This window comes from Pongo pygmaeus, chromosome X (assembly GCF_028885625.2).
Source record: "Pongo pygmaeus isolate AG05252 chromosome X, NHGRI_mPonPyg2-v2.0_pri, whole genome shotgun sequence".
Lineage (NCBI taxonomy): Eukaryota > Metazoa > Chordata > Mammalia > Primates > Hominidae > Pongo > Pongo pygmaeus.
The window spans coordinates 128657099-128680272 of record NC_072396.2 but is presented as its reverse complement, the minus strand read 5'-3'; the positions used below and the strand labels follow the sequence as shown (position 1 = coordinate 128680272).

General features: G+C 38.0%; 1 protein-coding gene across 2 annotated transcripts in view; it reads left to right on the top strand.

Moving 5' to 3' along the window:
- Positions 1–22396, top strand: part of TENM1 (teneurin transmembrane protein 1) — a 498370-nt gene extending 475974 nt beyond the window's left edge. For both annotated transcript variants that reach the window (XM_063659976.1, XM_054472526.2), the window contains 5 exons: positions 7580–7876; positions 13760–14147; positions 14982–16202; positions 17105–17247; positions 18624–22396. In XM_063659976.1, the coding sequence (XP_063516046.1) occupies positions 7580–7876; positions 13760–14147; positions 14982–16202; positions 17105–17247; positions 18624–19382 (2808 nt within the window). In that variant the 3' untranslated portion in view covers positions 19383–22396. The remainder of the gene's footprint in view (positions 1–7579; positions 7877–13759; positions 14148–14981; positions 16203–17104; positions 17248–18623) is intronic.
- The last annotated feature ends 778 nt before the right edge of the window (positions 22397–23174 follow it).

Here is a 23174-nt window from a genome sequence, read left to right as displayed (position 1 = left end):
GCTAATTTTTGTTTTTGTTTTTTTGTAAAGACAGGGTCTTGCCATGTTGCCCAGGCTGGTCTTGAACTCCTGGACTCAAGCCATCCGCCCACCTCAGCCTCCTAAAGTGCTGGAACTTCAGGCACGAGTCACCGTGCCTGGCCTCTTTTTGTTAATCTTGGATCAGCCTCACTAAGATAACTAGAAAGAAAGAATTATTTCACATACCATTTCACCTATATATGAGCATTAATGATTTGGTATAAAAAAATTTAAATATCTGTTATATGGTTACACAGATGAATTGGTCAACAGCAAAGTACTTAAGCAAGGGCAAATTAGCATAGTGCAAAAAATGTCCAAGGTAAATAATATAGCCAAAGTTGGGTGAGAAAAATGAGTATGATTTTGAGGAAGAACTGGTATGCCCATAATTTTGCACTTTTCTCATCTATAAAAAGAGGGACATGGATGGTGCAATCTATTATTAGTGGTAGTATTAACCATAACAGCAGCAATTAGCATTCCTTGAAGCCTTACCATGTATACTGCCACATATTAACTCATTTACTATTTATAACACCTTACCAGATGGGTTTATCATTATTCCCATTTTACAGATGAAGAAACTGAGGCACAGAGAGGTCACACAGCTAGTAAGCAGTGATCACAGGATTTGAATTCAGGCAGTCTGGCTCAAAAGCCCATTTCCTAAGAATCCCCTCTGTTGATAAGGTTCTATATGCTGGCAAAGTAAAGGGAGTGTCTTGGGAGTAAAAAACATGTTATTGAATCAAATTCTTCAAAAGAATTAGAAACAACTAGTTGTATGTGATTGTAAGTTACAGTGGGTAGTTAGGTAACAGTGAACAGAAGGGTTCCTTCTAACTCAAGCAGTTTTGTGTCAAAGGTTATTATGATGTCATGTAAACTTTTCTAGAAATCTATCACTATGTAAACAAATGATTGAAAATCCTGCATGGGGGAACAAAACAGTTGGTGGGGATGTTAAATTGACATAAAGGGAAATGAGAAGTTTTGGGGGTGATGGAAATGCTGTCATGATTGTGGTAGTGGTTACCTGATTCAATGACTGTCAAAACTCATTAAATTGTACACTTAAAATTGGTGACTCCTACTGCGTGTAAATTATCCAAATAAAGTTGATTTTAAAATAATAAAGCACATACACACCAAAAAATAAAAAAAAGAAAAAAAGAAAATCCTGCATAAATGTCATACAATGATTCTTGTTAAATATGAAATAATTTTTAAAAAATAAAATGTCTAGAGAAATTATACATTTATTCCATCTATTTTAAAAGTAAGTTTAGTTATCTTTCAAAAAGAAAGAAAAAAATGGGAATTCCAGGTGAAATATTAGAGGCTGATGCTAATACTGAACATATGCCTATGCCCTGTTCATTGGTAGGCATCTCTGTGAAATAAAAGTAGACTTAAGTAAGCTTTTGATTGTCTACCAAGAGATACTAATAAAAAAATAAAATCTGTGGAATTAATGTAGTGATTGATTTCTAAAAATCAAATACTAATTACCTTAAAACTAGTGAGAGTAAAGTAGCATGTGGTACTTTTTAAAATCAACTGTGACTTTTCTTTTTTTTTTTTTTTTTTTTTTTTTTTAAGACAGAGTCTTGCTCTGTCGCCCAGGCTGGAGTGCAGTGGCGCCATCTTGGCTCACTGCAAGCTCCGCCTCCCCTGTTCGAGCAGTTCTCCTTCCTCAGCCTTCCAAGTAGCTGGGATTACAGGCGCCTGCCACCACGCCCAGCTAATTTTTTGTATTTTTAGTAGAGATGGGGTTTCACCCCATTAGCCAGGATGGTCTCTATCTCCTCACCTTGTGATCCGTCCGCCTCGGCCTCCCAAAGTGCTGGAATTACAGGCGTGAGCCACCGCGCCCGGCCCCAACTGTGGCTTTTCTATCCATTCTCACAACTTCATAAAAATTAAATGCAGGAGACTGGGCACGGTGGCTCACACCTGTAATCCCAGGACTTTGGGAGGCTGAGGTGGGTGGATCACTGGGTCACTTCAAGACCATCCTGGCCAACATGGTGAAACCCCGTCTCTACTAAAAATACAAAAATTAAACGGGCATGGTGGCGGGTGCCTGTAATCCCAGCTACTCGGGAGGCTGAGGCAGGAGAATCCCTTGAACCCGGGAGGTGGAGGTTGTGGTGAGCCAAGATCGCGCCATTGCACTCCAGCGTGGGCGACAGAGCGAGACTCCGTCTCAAAAAAAAAAAAAAAAAAATTAAATGCAGGATCTTCCAAACTCTAACATGGCTATTTGGCCCATCTCACTTATTTACCTTCCAACTTCTTCAGCAAAAATTAAACAAGTAACACAGTTGTCTAGTGAGTTAAAATGCTAGACAGCGTCCTTGAAAATTCAGCCTTCTCCTCCTTAAGGAGGGGAGAAAATCAACTGCAGTGATCATAGCTCAGAGTTCAACACATTCACAGGTGTGGGTGTGCAAGTGTGTAGTTGGTTGAACCATAGCAAATTGCCCTTTGTGTAGGTCAAAAACAGCTAAATATCACCAATTGCCTTTAGATCAACCTAGTACAATGTTATTTTTCTAACTGAATGACTTTCAAATCAGAAGGGTTGAAAGGATTTTCTCTTGAACAATTAGAACACAAAGTCCTCAGAAAGAGCAGGAAAGGGCTTTGCTTTTCCCCATATACCCTTTTTCACAGGCCTTTTCATTTCTGCCAGCAACACTGTTCATGGCTCTCCAGAGCACACTCTTCCCTCTTTCCTCTCTGGTCCTAATATGAACCATAATCAAGCCTGTCTCCTAGTATAGCTGAAAAAAACATAAGGGAAACCAAAGGATGCATTACAGCATAGATCCATCTTCCGTTATTAAAAACCTGTTACCAAACAGTTTTCTTACCACACCATACAGCTTGTCAGTTGCCAAACTCAAATGTTTTGTTCAATGCACAGCTATCCAAAGATACCCTTTTTAACTTGGAGCTATTCCCAAATTTCAATCTTTTTTTCCCCCCTTCTCTTTTCCAGGGAAAGGATTAGTGTAGATTGAATACTGAAACAAGAGTGGAAATAAAGATTGATGGTCCACACTTAGGTCAAGGGCTATCATCTTTCAGGAAAGCAAGCACTTGTATGAATGTGGAGCTTTCTCAGCCTTGCCTACAACCCCAGTAGTAGGTAGTGTTCAGCCTAGTTCTTATTCTTATCGTAGAGGCTGGTGGCACATGAGCACTCAAGAAGGAGGTTGGAGGCCAGGCATGGTGGCTCATGCCTGTAATCCCAGCACTTTGGGAGGGTGAGGCGGGTGGATTGCCTGAGGTCAGGAGTTTGAGACCAGCCTGGCCAACATGGCGAAACCCTGTCTCTACTAAAAATACAAAAAAATTAGCTGGGCGTGGTGGCGGGCACCTGTAATCCCAGCTACTCGGGAGGCTGAGGCAGGAGAATCACTTGAACCAGGAAGTGGAGGTTGCAGTGAGCCAAGATCATGCCATTGCACTCCAGCCTGGGTGACAAGAGCAAAACTCCAGCTCGAAAAAAAAAAAAAAGGAGGTTGGGAGAGCTCAGCTGGAAAAGCATTCTCTTTGCCAGGCTTCTCACACATGGTTTCCCCAGGAGACTCAGCGAGGAACCTGTGGCATTTCAGTTCCTTCATTCTTTTTTAGCTCTTAGCCGAATTTTACATTAACTTCCAAACCTGACTTTGAAACTAGTGTTTCAGCAGCACTGGAATATCAGAGTGCATTATCCATAAACAGAGAAGCACAGCGGCAGACGTCTTGACAGGCAGAGAAAGAACATTAGGCAGAGTTGTCCTCTGCTTCCTTTGTGGTGGATTTTAAACAGTGATCCCTGCTTATGTAGCTATAATGACTTTATTAAGAAATGTGTTCTTGAGTAGTAAACTTAATCTATCAGACAAATAAAACCACAAATTTAGTTGAACTGGAAATCACTTGTTACTTTGGCTCTTTAACTATCATTATAGCATAAATTGCAACAGTTACAACCATCTCTGGGAGTACATGGATATTTTACAGCTATTGTAAATGAACAGTATTACAGTTGGAGATATGTGGCTGTAAAACCACAGGAAGGGTAGTTCAAGAAAGAACACCTGGTTTCCTATAGGCTTCCAAGCCCGTTGTATCAAAAGACAGGAAATATGCGCTTTTCTTATCACCTTTTAGGTGCACATAACAACACATAAGCACATAACAACAGGTGGCTGTATATGTATGCAAGACAACACTGCATGCATTGGCCACAGATGGTATAAAGAGTTGAGAGTCCCAATTTGTGGTTGTACTCCCTGAATTAAACCTACCCCTGACACAAACAGCACTTGCCCCCAGATAATTTAAGCATCTAACCACTAGTCTTCCAGATGCATTTCCAGATGGAACATTTGATAGGTCTTCTTTTTTTTTTTTTTTCAGAAGTTCAAAATTAAGGGCAAATAACATTAGCCCCAGCTGACCAATGAAGAAACTGAAAGCAAAAGAGGTTTAAAAAGCAAAGTGTCACACCCCAATAGAAAAATGGCCAAATATCATGAGCAGACAATTTACAGAAGATACACACGTGGCCAATAGATGTTAAAAAGTGTTCAGCCATGCTGGTGTGCTGCACCCACGGCAATAAAGTTTTTCCCCCATTAAAAAAAAAAAAAAGTGTTCAGCCTCACTAGTCATCAAATAAATGCAAATTTAAGCCACAGCAGCATATCATTTTCCCACTCTCATATTGGGAAAAGTTAATTAACTGATAATACTGAATGCTAGTAAGGATGGACTGAGATAGCCTCTCCCACTACTAGCTAATGGGAGTATGAATTTATACAACCTCTGTGCACTATAAAGTAATCTCTCAGGTTGCATCAGGGGTCTTTTAATATGTCTCATTTGACCCAGTAATTTCACTCGTAGGGTTCTGTATTATGGAAATATTTATTTACAAAAATGTTCAGCAAAACATGCAATATGAAAGAAAAAAACAAAAACTCTACTTTCTGATTTCTAATTGGGAGAACAGATAAATAAATGTTTATCATGTAGTAAGACATGCAACCATTAAAAGATATATTTTAAGAATATTGAATAACACAAGGAATGCTAAAGATAAAACATTAGCTGAAAAAGTAGGACACAAAACTTTAAATACAATCCCAGTTGTATGTTTTAAATGTATGCACAGAGATTATGCCAAAAAAGTAAGATAAATGAAATGAAATACAGTGAAGTGTTAACAGTGATTTTCATTGGATGGTTGGATTACATGTAATTATATCCTTTGTAAATTTCTATATTTCTAATTTTTCTGCCATGAAAAAGTTATCTCTTTTATACTTGGGGGTGGGAGGGAAAGGTTACTTTTTAAAGCAAAGAGCACAAGATTCTGAACAAAGGAAGACCAGAGTCTGGTATGAGAGCATTAGCTTTGCAGCCATCCAGACCTCTAAGATCAAAACTCTTTCTGAATCAGGATGTTGATCTTGGATTCCTGAGACCTGAAAAGGTTTTATGTTTAGGTTTTTCAGGAAGGTTCAAAGCCCCCCTAAGAGTATATTAAAAATGTTAATATATATACATTTTATATGCACTTTTCTTGGGATACATTGCATAGCTTTCAGACAAACAGATCCTTGACCACAAAAGTTAACATTAATATCAAGTTTAGTTGAGTAGCTAGTGAATCAGTTTAATCTGACTATGATTAATGCAGTCAAATCCTAATGTGAGTTTCACTCCTCCCCTTCATTAACAAGATATTTAACATTTCATTCAGGATCATGTTGACAACTCTTACAGATAAAAATCTAGTACACTAAGCTACAATCACCTTGGAATCTGAAATGTGGTCCTAGTCACAAGCCTAAATAAAATGAGAAAAGTACTCATTATGTTATAAAAATAACAATTACTAGTGTTGTTTCACAGCTTACCAAGTACCTGTGTATGTAATATCGTTTAATTCTTAGCACAAGTTTGTGGTGTAAAGTGATAACATCACTCTTGTTTCACAGATAAGAAAACTAAGGCGCAGGTGGAAGAAATGACTGGTGCACAGACAAGTAGCTAGTTTAAATGTCTCCTGACTGCAGTTCACTGCTACTTAGACTCCTCAAAGTCTCTCCTTTTTCATTCTTGTTTTTGTTCCTGCCAGATACACTAGGACTCTCTCCACCCAAATCAGAAGTCTGTCCCCTAAAAGCTGGGTGAAGGGTACACAGCAACTCTACCATTTTTGCAACTTCTTGTGAGTCAGACTATTTAAAAATAAAAAGTTTTAACACAACAAAACATAAAACCCACTAAAACTAAAACTTAACTAAACTGAGCTAAGCTAAAATAAAATAAATTTTAAAATTCCTTCCTGCACTTTCCACCTATGCCTTCTTCAAAGCTCCCATCTTCCACAGGGCCTTCTTCAGTGCACTGGCCAGCAGGGACTGAACCTCTTAATGACTAAAATCGAGAACACCTTTTTTTTTTCTTTTTGAAACACACACACACACAAACAGTTGAGGATTGCATTTTCTAAGTGATTGTGTTGTAATCAGCTACCCATAGCAGAAGTTACTGGTAGATCTAGCAAACACTGACACTGCTATCTGAAAAGTGGAAAAAATCAGGTCAGTTGTCCAACTGCTGATTTTTTAAACTTTTTTTTTTTTTTACTAAGTCATTTAGTTATTTGGTTATCTTGTGTGAACCCAGATGAATTTTATCAGTCAGGCATCTTTGAGTACTGTCTTTCATGGAATCCAGTTCAAGATCCCTTGAATCAGGATCACTCTGGGACTACTACAAGGTTTTGAGGTGCCCAGAGAAAATGCTACCATACAGTAGAAAAAGTCTAGAACCAGAACCATGTGAAAGTACTGTTTCTAAACTTGGAATCCAAACTTAACTCTATGCTTTAACCACATTTAGTGGTGCTGCCCTCGTGAATGCTGGGGGACCTACCAACACTTAGTTCATTTACCTACAGGCCTCCATGAAAGTATTGCTAAGTGAGATTCCATAACTAGAGGGCAAGGCAACCTGAGTTCCCCTATAATAGGTGTGAAATCGTATAAAACTCCAAGCCCAGGTGAACGAGGAAACCAAAGAAGGGAATCTGTATAAGTTAGAGGGGGCTCACTGTATTCCTTTTGTCTGATTTCTAATCACACAAATAATTCACCATTTTATGTTATGGCCACTTCACTGGTGAAAAGGGTGAAGGAATACCCACTCCTTAGTAGGCAACTGACTTACATAAAATAAGATCACATAATTACTGAAAACTGTGGCACTACACTTAAGGCTTGAGCTGGGGAAAAAGCAATCAACAACCACCTATTGAGAGTCTAGAGTATTTCAAGTACTTAAGACATAGCCCTGCTCTCTGGGAGTGTACAATGTGGTAGAGGAATAAGACAGGTGGCATCTGTGGAATGTGAAGCCGTGAGGCTTCAGAGGCAAGACAGACTCTATCGTTGGATAATCAGGAAAGGATTCATGATTGTCAGTGCTCTAATGAGGGGAACAAGGCTGTGCTTAAAATGTATTTCATATCTGTTTCTCATAGGCCCACAACAGAAACCTACTCTCCATAGATTTTGATCATATAACCCGCACAGGAAAGATCTATGATGATCATCGAAAATTCACCCTTCGAATTCTTTATGACCAGACTGGGCGACCCATTCTGTGGTCTCCTGTAAGCAGATATAATGAAGTGAACATCACATATTCACCTTCGGGACTGGTGACGTTTATTCAAAGAGGAACGTGGAATGAAAAAATGGAATATGACCAGAGTGGAAAAATTATTTCAAGAACTTGGGCTGATGGGAAAATTTGGAGCTATACCTACTTAGAAAAAGTAAGTACATAGGGGAAAAAGACAAGTTTCAAGTTTCTGAGTGAGACTATCGAAAATGGCCCTAATTGTCCATCTTGGTGAGGACCTGCAGGAGAAAAGTCTGCGTTCCAGCTGTTCTGTTCTGTAGAAGTAACAAAAAGATGTTGAACTTATAAGGATAAACTGTTTTTCAGCTGAAAATTTTCCCCAGTCCCACACTCTGCCAAGTACTCTTTCAGACTAAAGTCAGAATAATGGCTTAGCTTTCTCCTCATTTGAACATCTTTGTTCATGCTTTCGAAAAGGTATCTTTATTATTATGAAAGCTCATACTGAGGGAAAAATAACTAGAAAATTATAAAATTGTGTTAATGTACTCAGCTCTGGTAAAGGGCTTTTTACCCAGAGGATAAGCAATTCTAATTTTGTTAGGATAGTCAGTGAAATTTTAGTTGTATACATTTGAAGACTAATTTCCAAAAGCAATCAGCCTGCGGGAATGGTGGTAGTGGGGCCTCATTGGTAATACTCTTTTGTGTACACTGAGTCTCCAGTAGCCTTCAAAATGGGAGCTTGTGGCCTGTGTCTGGGAATAATAGAAAAATATTTTAATCCCACTACAGGAACCATTTGTCAAACATCAGCCCCTACAGAGCAAAATGGTTTCTGGCCAGATTGGTACCAGAGGACAATAAGAGTAATTGATCTCTATCTCAATGTCTAATCTCCTAAGATAGTGCCTCTTGTTTCCCAAATCTATTCTTTCAACACATTTAGGAATTCATCAGTCCTAAATTAATTTCTACAAAAATTGAAAAATGGCTTCCCTTGAGAATTCAAGGGTAATCAGTACAAGGTAGCTTCTAGATGTTCTTAGAAAAGTCATAGGAGCTCATAGCTCACATGGCAGATTTCCCTATTGGTACCAAATAATGCCCAACTTTTCTGATACACCCTCCCCAAAGTTAAATAAAAATAGTGTGCCAGTAGTTATATGTCATTATAAAACCATGTTACTAGTTCCCAGAGTTTGTTGCTGGAGAATTTACCAAGTTGGAAATGCCTGGAGATGAAGCAGAATTCACTTGGGAGCCAGGGCAAAAGGAAGGAGTCCTTTGGTGAATCCACCTCATGTCCTTTTCTGCTAAAAATATTTATCAAATCTATAATCTGTCCTCTACACTGGCAAAATCTGAATCTTATAGAGCAGGTCTTTCCTCTTTTGAATTTTGGTAACAAGAATGATTGGCAAAACCGTGTGACTAGTGCCTACAGAATGCCAAGCCTGTTACAACATTAACTGAATCCAAATATTTGCTGGTATGTGTGCATAGGCAAAGTATTTCTTAAGGTGTAGGCAAAGTGTTTCTTAAGGTGTATATTGATGACCTTCATATGAAAAAAACAGTGCTACTGATCACTAACAGAATATTGGCTGAGTTAGTTTTTCAGAAAAGAAGACAGGTTTGCACCAATCTTTCCACAGGTCCTCCATGTGACTAGTTAAGTAGCCAGCACTCCTTAGAAGCATACGTGGGTTTGCACTCATAATTCCAACCTCATTGGCACCAGAGTCCAACCAACTGAGCTAATTGCCTATAGACAGTCACATCTAGGTCTCATAAGACTTTCCCTTTAGACTATCTGCACAATAACATACGAGCCTATTGAAAACTTCAGTTTCATCCCTGGGTGCAGTTATTTAGCCTCTTCTCTGACACCAATGAGGAGATTTTATTGTTTCTCTTTTCTGAATTCACTGATTATTCCATCAAATTTACTTAAGCAAAGAATCACATGAAGCAAACTTCATAAGTTCTCTTTGCTACAAAAACGTAGTTGGCAATAATTGCTAAGCAAACAAACAAAAACCTCGGTGAGACTGCCAGTGTCTGCAGTGGACAAAAATAAGACCTTCCTCACTCGGAATAAGGTATCAAGACAAGTCCTGGTAACTTTCTGACCAGTGAGACAAACCAGCTTATTTGTACCTTTGAGTTCACTTTTGTTCCTTTCTTGATTTTATATTTAATTTGTTCTCTAATTAAAAGGGTAGCTACTGATTTAAGCAATCCTGTTATGCAAAACTCAGAACCTACAAAACGCATAATTATGGAATGATTCTTTACCTTCCAAAAGTCACTTGTCATAAAATTGATTTTATTAACATTATTATTACCAGTAATCATAACTAATTCACTGAATAGATATAATTAAATGAAATAATATAAAACACTCAAGTAGAGAATTTAAATGCTAGCTAGCACTTACTGCCACTTGGAGGTAAATCAAAACAAGAAAGAGCAGAAGAATGGAAGGGAGGGAAGAAGGAAGGAAGGAAGGGAGGGAGGGAGCGAGGGAGGAAATCAAAGCATCTTTGAAATTGTGATTCTAGAGGGAAAAAGGGAAAGAATATTGAATTTACCAAAATCCCATGTAACATGTAACTTTTTCAGTGACTTGAGGTTTTGTATCTCCTTGTGTTCTTTCCAGTCCTCTCTTTAATATGGCCTTTGTCGCACATTCTCCCACTATGACGGGGCAGAGCAGGGATAAAGAGGCTTGTTCTTGTAGCATATTTTAAACTAAGAATTCTCAAACTTTAAAATACATTTCTCTTTTTACGCCCCAAAATACTCTGGTATTACCTTGTGAATTTGCTTGCCATACCTGTGTCACGTTGTATTAAAAAGCAGCAGCAGATTTTTCACCTTAACACGCAGAAATTTTGTAAAAATAGTTTGACTTCCTCTAGAGTAAGTGAAACTTATGCATATCATTTTCATGCACAATGGTTTGTAGCCATTAGGAGAAAAATAATTATTTGTGCAATGGCTGTGGTTGCTTAATGATCTCTTCCCTATTAAAAAAAATCATTTATTGTTTCTTAAATTTTCTCTATGTGGTCATTAATTCTCTGTCTTGATTTATGAGACTTCTCTGAGATAATTATATTTTGAAGACTTGTGGGCTAAAATTTTGTATTACAGTAAATGTAAATCTTTCAGTTTCCTAAAATAATTCTTATGAACTTCATTTTTAAAATGCATTTAAATATATTTTATAATCATTTAATAAGATACTTTAGCCTTATACATTTACAGCAATTGCCTCTTTGGGGCTGACGCTTTCAGAGGCTGCCTAGAGGGCCAGAACGACGACTTTGGCTTCAGCTTCCAGGTGGCCCCACACTGCCATCTGGTGGTCATTCAAATGTTTTAACTTTTCAAATTTCTGCTCTCATTTCTAGTCTTGCTCAAATAAGCATACAGCCATGATTGCTGTTGCTGTTGTTGTTGCTTTTACAATTATCTCTTTTAGAACCTCACAATCAATTAAAAGAATAAAAGTCTCCCACTCTGTTATTTGGACTAATAAGAAATGGCCTTTTATCCTATAGCAGCATTGTGGACATTGGATAGATTCATAAGCATTGTTTTTGAGCAAACTGATAATAATGCTCACCCAAAGTGAAAAAGCAGCCAAATGAGAGCTAAATGGTATTTTGGCAATGTAACAGTTACATTCATTTGATTTCTAATCACATCATCCACATTCTTGCCATTGGCAGGAAGCTTTGAAACAGACCAAGGGCTTTTGAGACAGCCCAGCATCAGCACCACCTAGGAACATGGTTCAGGCAGTGGTTTACTGCAGGCAGGAGGATGGGAACAGAGGAGAGAATAACAATGACGTGCCATAAATACTTGGAAAGGCTGGTACAGTGACTGGAAAAGGCATGGCCCAGGCAGGCTGGTACTAGATAATGTGTGGGGGCCATATGGGGATAGTCCCTGGCCCGTGTCACAGGTGACAGATGTCATTTACTCACAGCAAGTTGACAGAAGAGAGTGGAAAGGAACTGAGAAATGTGACTGTCAGACTAGAGATAATGCAAAAGCTTTTCCACAATTCCTGTATAAAGCCTTTCCACCCTTGCCCCCTGCCACCTGCTTTCCCATTCATAGGAAAATTTCTTGCTGGTTCTATTGAATTCTGCCTTGGTCCAGAGAGGCAGTTCTCCCTTAATGTCTCCAAGCCCATTCAGGATTTCCAAGTCTCCTTCCTTTTGTTCAGGAGGTTTTCAGAGGTCACGATGGTGGAACTGTAGGCTGTGGCAAGCTGCAGGTTGTCCACAAGTGACAAATTGACAGGATTTCTGCACTCACCTCTGGCTCTGCAGACATAATGTTGGTGGAAAAGAAAGAATGAACAAACGAGCAAATAACCACTGATTTTGACTTCATGGTACTGAGATGCAATTCAAAATCAATAATTCTCAGAAGGGTAGGGAGGATATGCAGTTTCAGAAAGCACATTCAATATTAGAATGTAATGTCATATTTAGAAGATATAAATGTACATTACATATACTTATGTAGTTCACATTCATAAATATTTATATAATTTGTGCTTAGAAAATGAAAATATACCTATTGTTTTCATAACACAAACTTGAATAAATAACCCTCAACTAAATCTCTTTGCTTGAAAAGGTAATTTTCAAAAGGGAAGGATAAAGCTCCTCTAGGGAGTCATATCAGAATCTCCAAGGATGAGAAATTTTTATTTTTATTAAAAGATGAGATGCACATGTCAGTCAATTAGAGTCCTCCCTAAAACAGTGCTCCTTTTATGTGTGTATTTAGAATTAAAACAAGACACTCAATATTTGTGAAACACCTATTACCTGCATTATACCTCAACAAACAACTGTTTCTGAAATACAGATCAGTTTGGGGGAGAGGGGTTGCATAACCAGAGAATCATTCAATTTTAATGACATGCTTCCCTAATATTAAAACACAAATGGAAATGTGAAGTTAAAACATCAATTGCAAAACAATAATAATGCCATAATAATATTTTATGCACAATTTTTAGGAAGACATCTAGTACGTGAAGTCAATCAATACTTTATGGTAACTATAAATTAATTTGTGAAATGCCCTGCCATCCATTTACCTTCCTCTGAAACATATGCACATTGAAGTAACCTTTCTAAAATACCAACTTGACAGTTTCTCCCAGCTTGCAAGTGCCCTCTTGCAACCGTCCCTTAACTTGCTTAAAACCCTTCAAGAGTGCCAGATGCAGTGGCACACATTGGTAGTCCCAGTTACTCAGGAGGCTGAGACAGGAGGATCGCCTAAGCTCAGGAGTTCGAGGCTGCAGTGAGCTATGACTACACCACTGCACTCCAGCCTGGGCAACACAGTGAGACCCTGGCTCTAAAAAATGAAATAAAATAGAAACCTTTCGATGACTCCCTGTTGCCAACATACTTGAATCCAAACTCCTTAGTGTGGCTTAGAAAGCCTAGCATGATCTGGAGTCAGCCTACATAGCTGACGTCATCTCCTGCCATTCCCACCACTCCCAACATACTCAAGTTCTAGCCACACAAAATTTCTCTCATTCTCTGAAAAAGCCGTGTTCTTTTTCATATCCAGACCCTCACAAGGCTATGCTCTCTGCCAAGAATACTCTCCCTACCCCTGCCCCAGGCTCCCTGCCTTCACCTGGACAATCCCTAGGCAATCTTTATGTCTCAACTCAGATGCCACTTTATCCAAGAAGCCTTTTCTGGTCTCTCAAGTCTGAGTAAGCTGGTCTTCCTCTGCCTTCCAGAAGCACTCTGTAACTCCCCTGTCGTAACACATTTCACACTATATTGTAATTGCTTGGTTACTTGTCTTTCTCCTCCATCAAAACTGTAAATTTTTATTATCATGAAGATAGACACCACTATTGTGCACTACTGTATCCACTAGGGTTTGCCACAGTGTCTGGCACACAGTAAGTGCTTGATTAATTTGTGTTGAATGGATGAATGTGTATTTTCTTTAATCACCTCAACTTTAGTTGCCCATAATATGCTATTCTGCCTTTGTCTCGTTTCAGTCTGTGATGCTTCTCTTACATAGCCAGCGGCGTTACATCTTTGAGTATGACCAACCAGATTGTCTGCTCTCAGTCACCATGCCTAGCATGGTGCGTCACAGCTTACAAACCATGCTTTCAGTGGGCTACTACCGGAACATCTACACCCCACCGGACAGTAGCACTTCTTTTATCCAAGACTATAGTCGAGATGGCCGATTGCTACAAACCCTGCATCTGGGGACAGGGCGCAGAGTCTTATACAAGTACACCAAGCAAGCAAGGCTTTCTGAGGTTCTCTATGATACCACTCAGGTCACATTAACATATGAAGAGTCTTCTGGAGTGATTAAGACAATACACCTGATGCATGATGGATTCATCTGCACAATCAGATACAGGCAAACAGGTTTGTTGTGAAAGAGTGATGGTGTGTACAACAACATCACTATTTTCTTATGACATTTTCACTGACCACAGTGTGAGATAGAAGCATTACTCTGCACAGATTCAACTCAACTTTCACTTTACTTATCAAATTATCTGACATTGAAAATTTAAAGCATGTTATAGTCTGATGAAAGCTGATTTCTTAAAAACATATAGTGCATTTCTTTCTTTCAGCTCTCAAGTAATTTGAAATCCAAGTGCCTAGTGTAACCGTATACCCATTCCTGCTCAGCACCAAATCTTCCCAAAGATGAAACTGCAAGATATAAGTCTCACTGAAACTAGCTCAAGCCCTGTGTAACCTTTATAAGCCTCAGTTGATGACAAAATATCTTCACAAGTCAGAACTTTCTAATGTATTTCACCCTTTGGGTTTATAGAATGCCCAAATCCAGTTACTTTAATGCTGGAATTTGTCAAAACTTGACCCTCTGACTTTGTAGCAAAGGTTAAATGAAATGAAAGCATTTTTGTCAGTGATTATAGCAAGAAAACATGTTCATAATATCAATTTCATCACCCTGGGCTACTGGATGTGTTATTACTTCTGTAGTTTCTATAATTAAAATTTTCTATAACTATAGAGTATTTTAATTTTTTATATTTGAGGATTACCACTATGAGAATATATATCCATGAGGTAATATGCCCAGGCATTTGATATCAGAGATCAGTCTCTAATATTGTATTATGAATATAAAAGCACCAGTACTAAATAAAATAACACTAGACCTTTCTGACTCTTCCAGATTGATCACCTAGCTTCTTACTGTTTTTGTTTTGGTTCCTGCAGGACCTCTTATTGGACGCCAGATTTTCAGATTCAGTGAAGAAGGCCTTGTGAATGCACGATTCGACTACAGCTACAACAATTTCCGAGTCACAAGCATGCAAGCTGTAATCAATGAAACCCCTTTGCCTATAGATCTTTACCGATATGTTGATGTCTCTGGCAGAACAGAGCAGTTTGGAAAATTCAGTGTAATTAATTACGATTTAAATCAGGTCATAACTACTACAGTGATGAAACACACCAAAATCTTCAGTGCCAATGGACAAGTCATTGAAGTCCAATATGAAATCCTAAAGGCAATTGCCTACTGGATGACTATTCAATATGATAATGTGGGCCGCATGGTAATATGTGACATAAGGGTAGGAGTAGATGCCAATATAACAAGGTACTTCTATGAATACGATGCCGATGGGCAACTTCAGACTGTTTCTGTAAATGACAAAACCCAGTGGCGTTATAGTTATGATCTGAATGGAAACATCAACCTCTTAAGCCATGGGAATAGTGCTCGTCTTACTCCTCTCCGATATGACCTCCGAGACCGCATCACCAGATTAGGAGAAATTCAGTATAAAATGGATGAAGATGGCTTTCTGAGGCAGAGGGGAAATGATATTTTTGAATATAATTCTAATGGCCTGCTGCAGAAAGCCTACAATAAGGCTTCTGGCTGGACTGTGCAGTATTACTATGATGGGCTTGGGCGACGCGTCGCGAGTAAGTCCAGCCTAGGGCAGCACCTTCAGTTCTTTTATGCAGACCTTACCAACCCCATAAGAGTTACTCATTTGTACAACCACACCAGCTCGGAGATTACATCTCTGTATTATGATCTCCAAGGTCACCTTATTGCCATGGAGTTAAGCAGTGGTGAAGAATATTACGTAGCCTGTGATAATACAGGTACCCCACTAGCTGTGTTCAGCAGCCGAGGTCAGGTCATAAAGGAGATACTATACACACCTTATGGCGATATCTATCATGACACTTACCCTGACTTTCAGGTCATTATTGGTTTTCATGGAGGACTCTATGATTTCCTTACTAAATTAGTGCACCTGGGGCAAAGGGATTATGATGTTGTTGCTGGCAGATGGACAACGCCTAATCATCACATATGGAAACAGTTGAACCTCCTTCCTAAACCATTCAACCTCTACTCCTTTGAAAATAACTACCCAGTTGGCAAAATTCAAGATGTTGCAAAGTATACCACAGGTATTTAAACTATTTAAAACTTTAAGCTAAACTTGAGTAACTCAGTACTGTGGATTTTATCACAGAATCTCAATGCCTTTGTAAATATGCTTCCTCTTCCTGACAGTTAGCCCGCAAGTTATTGTGCATTTGCTGTCTTCCTTAGTTTTCTAGAGTGAGCAAAACGTGCATGTTAACATAAAACATAATGCTTTTGCATCCTGCTACTTTTTTTTAGCTGTTTCTGTGTTTTACTCTTACAAGCTTATATGAATAATTTCATAAAAGAAAAATTCAGGATTCTGTTTCATCATATAAATCTAATATGATGGTCCCTGTGGCCTTAGTACCACTATCACATTAGGAATTTCAATGTAGTAAGCTGAGCTTATAATCCAGGGTTATCCACAAATCAACACTCTTCCCTGGAGAGAGAGGATCAGGTATTTTAGTGTGGGTCATATAAAGGGGAGTTTTAGGCTGGGTACGGTGGCTCACGCCTGTAATCCCAGCATTGGGAGGCTGAGGCAGGCAGATCACTTGAGGCCAGGAGTTCGAGACCAGCCTGGCCAACATGGTGAAACTCCATCTCTACTAAAAATACAAAAATTAGCCAGGTGTGGTGGCACATGCCTGTAATCCCAGCTACTCGGGAGGCTGAGGCAAGAGAATCGCTTGAATCCAAGAGGTGGAGGTTGCAGTGAGCCAAGATTGCACCACTGTACTCCAGCCTGGGCAACAGAGTGGGACTACGTCAAATAAATAAATGAATAAATAAATAAATAAATAAATAAATAGGAGTTTTATTCCTAACTTCTATTGCCTAAACAGTTTGAAGGCAGGAGAGGTATCTTTGAAGTTTTCTACAAAGGTTATAAAGTATGGGATTTTTCATTTTCTTTTTTTAATATTGTGTCTCACAGACATCAGAAGTTGGTTGGAGCTATTTGGTTTCCAGTTACACAATGTACTACCTGGATTTCCCAAACCTGAATTAGAAAATTTAGAATTAACTTATGAGCTTCTACGGCTTCAGACAAAAACTCAAGAGTGGGATCCTGGAAAGGTTAGTAAAAGCTTTATCACCTCCTTTAGCTGAAACAACAGAAGGGCATTTAATACCTAGAAATTATATTTACATATATTTGCTTACTGATTTTTTAGTCCTCTTGAATATTCACTAAAATGTGCACAATTAATGAGAAGGTAGAAAAAAAGCTCCATGAGAAAAAGATCAGAGAATTGGAGTTTTGGGGGAAAAAAAGATTAACAGGTTACTTGATGACTGCTGCAATAGGTACATAAGAGGAAAGAGGAACTGTACTTTAAAGATTCTGAAATGGGCTACCAAGAGCAATTATGGATTCTACCTAGAGAAAATTGTTCAGTAAGAGACACGAAAACATCAGATTTCCAACTGTAAAATAATTTAGGGGATGATGTCTTAAGAGCATGGGAATAACAGAATAAAATTATTCTGATAAAGAAAAAATACATAAGCACAATGAAGCAAAAATAATAAATATTACAAGGGTACAGTTTTGAGAAAAAATAGGAATATCAAAACATTTAAGATTCAGCAGATGATTTCACCAGAAGTATGAGGTACAAATGAAAATAAGAAGGAGCTTTTTCTTTCAACTGAAAGAAATATGAATATCTGCGTTTGCGAAAACAAAATGGGCTTGATAGAATAAAACTGAAATTTGGGTGTGAGGCCTTGAAATTTAAGTCTAAAAAATTATAAGGGACAGGAAGTTCTAGATAGGTCCTATAAATTCATCCCTTTTTGTAAAGATGTAAATGCTTTCTGTAATTAAAAGTCCTTCTAAAAAATATTTAGCAAAATGTTGAAAATTGCTGAAGCTTCATAATGGATATTTGGAGGTTCATTAGTCTTTTCTCTTTATTTCTTAGTATGTTTGAAAATTGCCAAAAATAAAAAGGTTTTTTTTAAGTCCACATAAAAAGATCAGTGAATTTCTGGCTGATTTGCCATAGTTAATTATAAGGTCTTAAACTCTTTAAAGTAGGAACTATGCCTTATGCATTTCTTTGTGCCTCACTGTGCCTAAGTATTACTCTACATGTAGTAATAACATCTAGTCAGTGTGAGTGAAATCAGTGAAAATAAAATGTCTGTGTTTTGGGAGAGCTGGACCAACTTAAAGTGCCTTCCAGCTCTGCAATTCTGTGATTTCAAGTTTAAATGTATTTCCTTATGCTTAACTCCACCAAGATATAAGAATGCTAGGTAGTCACCTGTTAGTCTTTTCCAAATCTCTGATGAAGAGATTCCAAATCTGGCTTATTTTTAAATCACTCACTGACAAATTAAAGAGAGAAGGAAGCAACCTTGCAAGCCTGTCCTTTCCACAATCACCGAGTATCTGACAGATGTCTAACTCCATGCTGCATCTGCTCTGTGCCTCTCTTTCCTAGACTATCCTGGGCATTCAGTGTGAACTCCAGAAACAGCTCAGGAATTTCATTTCCTTGGACCAACTACCTATGACTCCCCGATACAATGATGGACGGTGCCTTGAAGGAGGGAAGCAACCAAGGTTTGCTGCTGTCCCTTCTGTTTTTGGGAAAGGTATAAAATTTGCCATCAAGGATGGCATAGTAACAGCTGATATTATAGGAGTAGCCAATGAAGATAGCAGGCGGCTTGCTGCCATTCTCAATAATGCCCATTACCTGGAAAACCTACATTTTACCATAGAGGGGAGGGACACTCACTACTTCATTAAGCTTGGGTCTCTGGAGGAAGACCTGGTGCTCATCGGTAACACTGGGGGGAGGCGGATTCTGGAGAATGGTGTCAATGTCACTGTGTCCCAGATGACTTCTGTGTTGAATGGGAGGACTAGACGGTTTGCAGATATTCAGCTCCAGCATGGAGCCCTGTGCTTCAACATCCGGTATGGGACAACTGTCGAAGAGGAAAAGAATCACGTGTTGGAGATTGCCAGACAGCGCGCCGTGGCCCAGGCCTGGACTAAGGAACAAAGAAGGCTGCAAGAGGGGGAAGAGGGGATTAGGGCATGGACAGAAGGGGAAAAGCAGCAGCTTTTGAGCACTGGGCGGGTACAAGGTTATGATGGGTATTTTGTTTTGTCTGTTGAGCAGTATTTAGAACTTTCTGACAGTGCCAACAATATTCACTTTATGAGACAGAGCGAAATAGGCAGGAGGTAACAAAAAAAATCTCTGCCTTTGCGTCACCAAAGACTGCCTGTTTTTAAAACATAAAATGGTTTATTGTATTGGTTTTCTAGATCAGAACTCTGTATATGTAAATATGGAGGAAAAACATATCCAACTCCCTTTCAATGTGACGGAAGATGGTATTTTAATATTGTTTGTTTAAACTCTTTAAGAAATGACAGAGATTTTTAGTTCTTGTGTGGCAGTATTCAAAATAACACAAGTAGAACTCAAACAGCTAAAAACAGTTTTCAGAAAGCACCACTTTCAATTTGCCGAGCCATGCATATGTTCCAATATCCAGAAAGAACCCAAGGTTCTCTATCTCTATTGTGACAAGCAGTTTCATCCTTAACTGTTGGCAGAACTTGCGGGCTATTTGAATAGGTGGTGCAATAGTATCTGAAACTTGCCTTTCGAAAGACTGCCAGCCCTTTGACATTTTCCAGATCTGTTATAGGAAACTTAAAAACAGGTGTAAAATGTCTTCAGCCACCATCTCCTAGAGTCAGGACCCAATTGCCCTTCCTTCTTGATTATTCCTCCTTGCTTGTTAAAGTAAATGCCATATTGTTGTGCTGTGTTTTGGCGTGTGGTGGCTGGGTCCTGAATACCATGCTTCCCTGCGGGTGTGGTAACCAGACTGAATAGCCGCTATTTGCTCGTGTGTACATGATACCAAAGCAGCTGGCCAACGTGACCTCTCTCACACAACCTGTTTTGACTCAATTTTTTACTAAGTTGTTCAGCTATATTGGTATCATGTAAACATAGCTTTTATTAACCTGGGTAGGAATTTCTCATTTATATATAGGATGTGTTTTGGTCATAGTTTCACATTAGTGATTCAGTATCTATACACTAATCCAATGGTTTTGTGCACATGAAAGGTAATTTACTTAAAAGTATGATTCTGGTACAAAAACAAAAAAAGGCTTTAGCAGGCATACGTGTCTGGGATACCGATACATACATTAACCACTACTGCAGAAATTCATAAGAGCCAAAACCTTAAAAAAATAGACCTAGTACTTAAGTGAAAGTACTAAAGGGAAGACCAGACCAAACATCACAGCAGTTGCTGCCACATTGTTTCAGCCCACTTAGATTTATCTTTCAAATGTACAATTCTGTATTGAACATCTCCCAGCCATATTCAGGAAATTGAATCAAGTAAATCCTTTCCAACCAAAAACATTTCAACTAACTATAGAGAGGCAGACTCATTTTTACTAAAATAATTTATACGGTTAGTTATTTTCGTTCTCCGTCCTTACCCATTTATTTTTATTTAATCATCTCTACTGCCTAGGAAAATAACTATTTTCCGGGACAGGTTATTTGTTCTGCGATCATTTAAAATTTGGAGAAAGGTCAGGATTAGTGTTAATATCAGCTGCAGTTTCTCAATCTGTAGGAATCCTGCAGTAAAACAAGCCCCTTGGTGAGCTGGAAGATTTGTGCCCAGTGACAAAGAGACAGTTTGTAAAATGCTGTGTAATTGTAAGTTACCACAAATGAAAATACATGACAGCACAATGTGGCCCGTAGAAAATTCCCCTGAGCCAGCTTCTGCACTTTCATCACCGAATCTGAACATTTGCTATGTCTGAAGGCAAATTTATGATGGAATGTTAGTTTGGATTCTTTCCAGCTGCTACCTAAATGCAGTGTGGGGTCATTGCCTTGCTTTGCGATGACAGTTTCTTTGAAAATATGCAAAGTCATAAGCTTATGTTAAGGTTTTTCAAGAGTCTGCCTCCTACTACACAAAGGAAAGCAAGGGAAAGGAAATGACCCTGGCAAACAGTAGGGAAGGGTGTATTCAAACATTTCATTTTCAAAACCTTCGGGTTAGAATACCACTTACACATGTATTCTGAGAGACAGAATTCATGGTGAACTCATCTCTCTTTATAACTGGAAACACACCAGCTTGATATATTGCAAATCCATACTAAAATCATATTATTGGGTTTTTTTCTGAATCAGGCCTGTATTAATGGTACAGTTTTTATTCAGAATGGAATTCTAAAATTACTAACAAACTTGTTGAAAATTTGAATACCTCCACACCAACCTAAAAATGGACCTTAAGTTCCTAGAACCTCTGATATTCTTTTAAATTAATGGAAAAATAATTTGTGAACTGTATATAGAGAGTGCATTCATAAATGTGTTTATGTATTTTATCACGAATCCAAAATGTCAATATTAGAGTCTATTTTGCTTATATTTTAAGCAATTGTACGTTTTTGCAATTCATTGATGATGTATCATTTTCAAACTGCTTTAAATATCCATTAGAAACAAATATTTGAAGCTTTTACTTAATAGTGATTACCTTGAACTGTGCATTTCTAGTTTGTAATACGTATTTAGTTGGTTCGTGCCTTTAGTTTCTTAAAGTTACATTTGTATTATATTCAGGAAATGCACTTTTTATTACTTACAGCTGTGGTTTTAATACTGCCTTGAACTATTATTATTCTTTTTACAACTCCTAAAGTTTGAGGGAGGAAAGAAAAAAAAACAAAGCTACTAATCAGTAGTAAATCGAAGAGAAACATTTTGGCATTTCTTAATAAGAACATGGAGATATTGAGTATATCACTTCCTATTCAGCTGAATAGAAAGAATGCCTTCATTGACTTGCAGTTCTGCAGTTTAAATTATTGAAAGAACAATTCATTTGCATTTCCTGATGAAAGTAAAAGCATTTTTCAGAGAAACATATGAATTTCTCATACCCAGCAGACAGATGGCTGACACTGCACAGCCACACACCATTCAAGTAAGTTAAAGTGAGAGCATAGTAGTTGGACTCTCCTGTGAAGAACATTCTGGGCTGGAGGCAGGGAATACTCCATGGTTGTTTCTTTTTCCTAGTTAAGCCCATTTTGTTTGTGCTTTTCTGTTTTGTTTTGTTTTCACTATTGCACTACAGTCTAGAGATCCAAATGAACTGAAAAGTTCAAAGTTTAACACATTTAAGTATGTTTATTTTTAGTTGTCATGCTAATCGTTATTGATTAGAAGCATGACTCCTGAAGGAAAGGGAAATAAATCTCAATTCATACAAACTTGCAACAAAACACTTACCATATAAATAAGTATATGATTTATTTTTAACCCACAAAATGTATAAGTGTGTCCTTTACTGTCAATTTCTCTAGAAGATCTATAATATATAGACTACATAGATATAATATATACAACATAGCCAAATGTATGGAAACTTGACAATGTATAATTTGGAATTCACATGCTACCTATGTAGAGAGGTATGAAATTAAGTTATAATTTTCATGAGACATTTTCATCACTGTTGACACAGTTTCAAGCATTCCATCATGTTATTTTGACTCTTTTTCTTTCTTTCTTTACAAATATATTTTTAACTAGACCAGGCCCCACTATAATATCACTTAAGAGAGTCAGGGCAAAGTTTTTGCATTTATGAAGATGTGTTCATGTAAGGGTGATTGTAATGGAGTTTATTGGTAATAGAAGCAAAAGTACAGTAGTGAAGTATTGAAAAGAAAATTTTGGAGACATTGGAGCATATTATATATAGCTTGTGGAAAGACATAAGGCTACAGATTGAATGGAACATTCCTGTTTTCTTGAAGAAATTCACATACACATAGCTGACCTGACTAGTACTTCAGCTCTTCCACAGCCTTCTATAAAGGTTCTTTCTTCTGCAAAGAAAACAAAAAAAAAAAACAAAAAAAAAGCAAAAAACAAAAAACAAAAAAAAAGCAAAGTAAAATGTAAAAA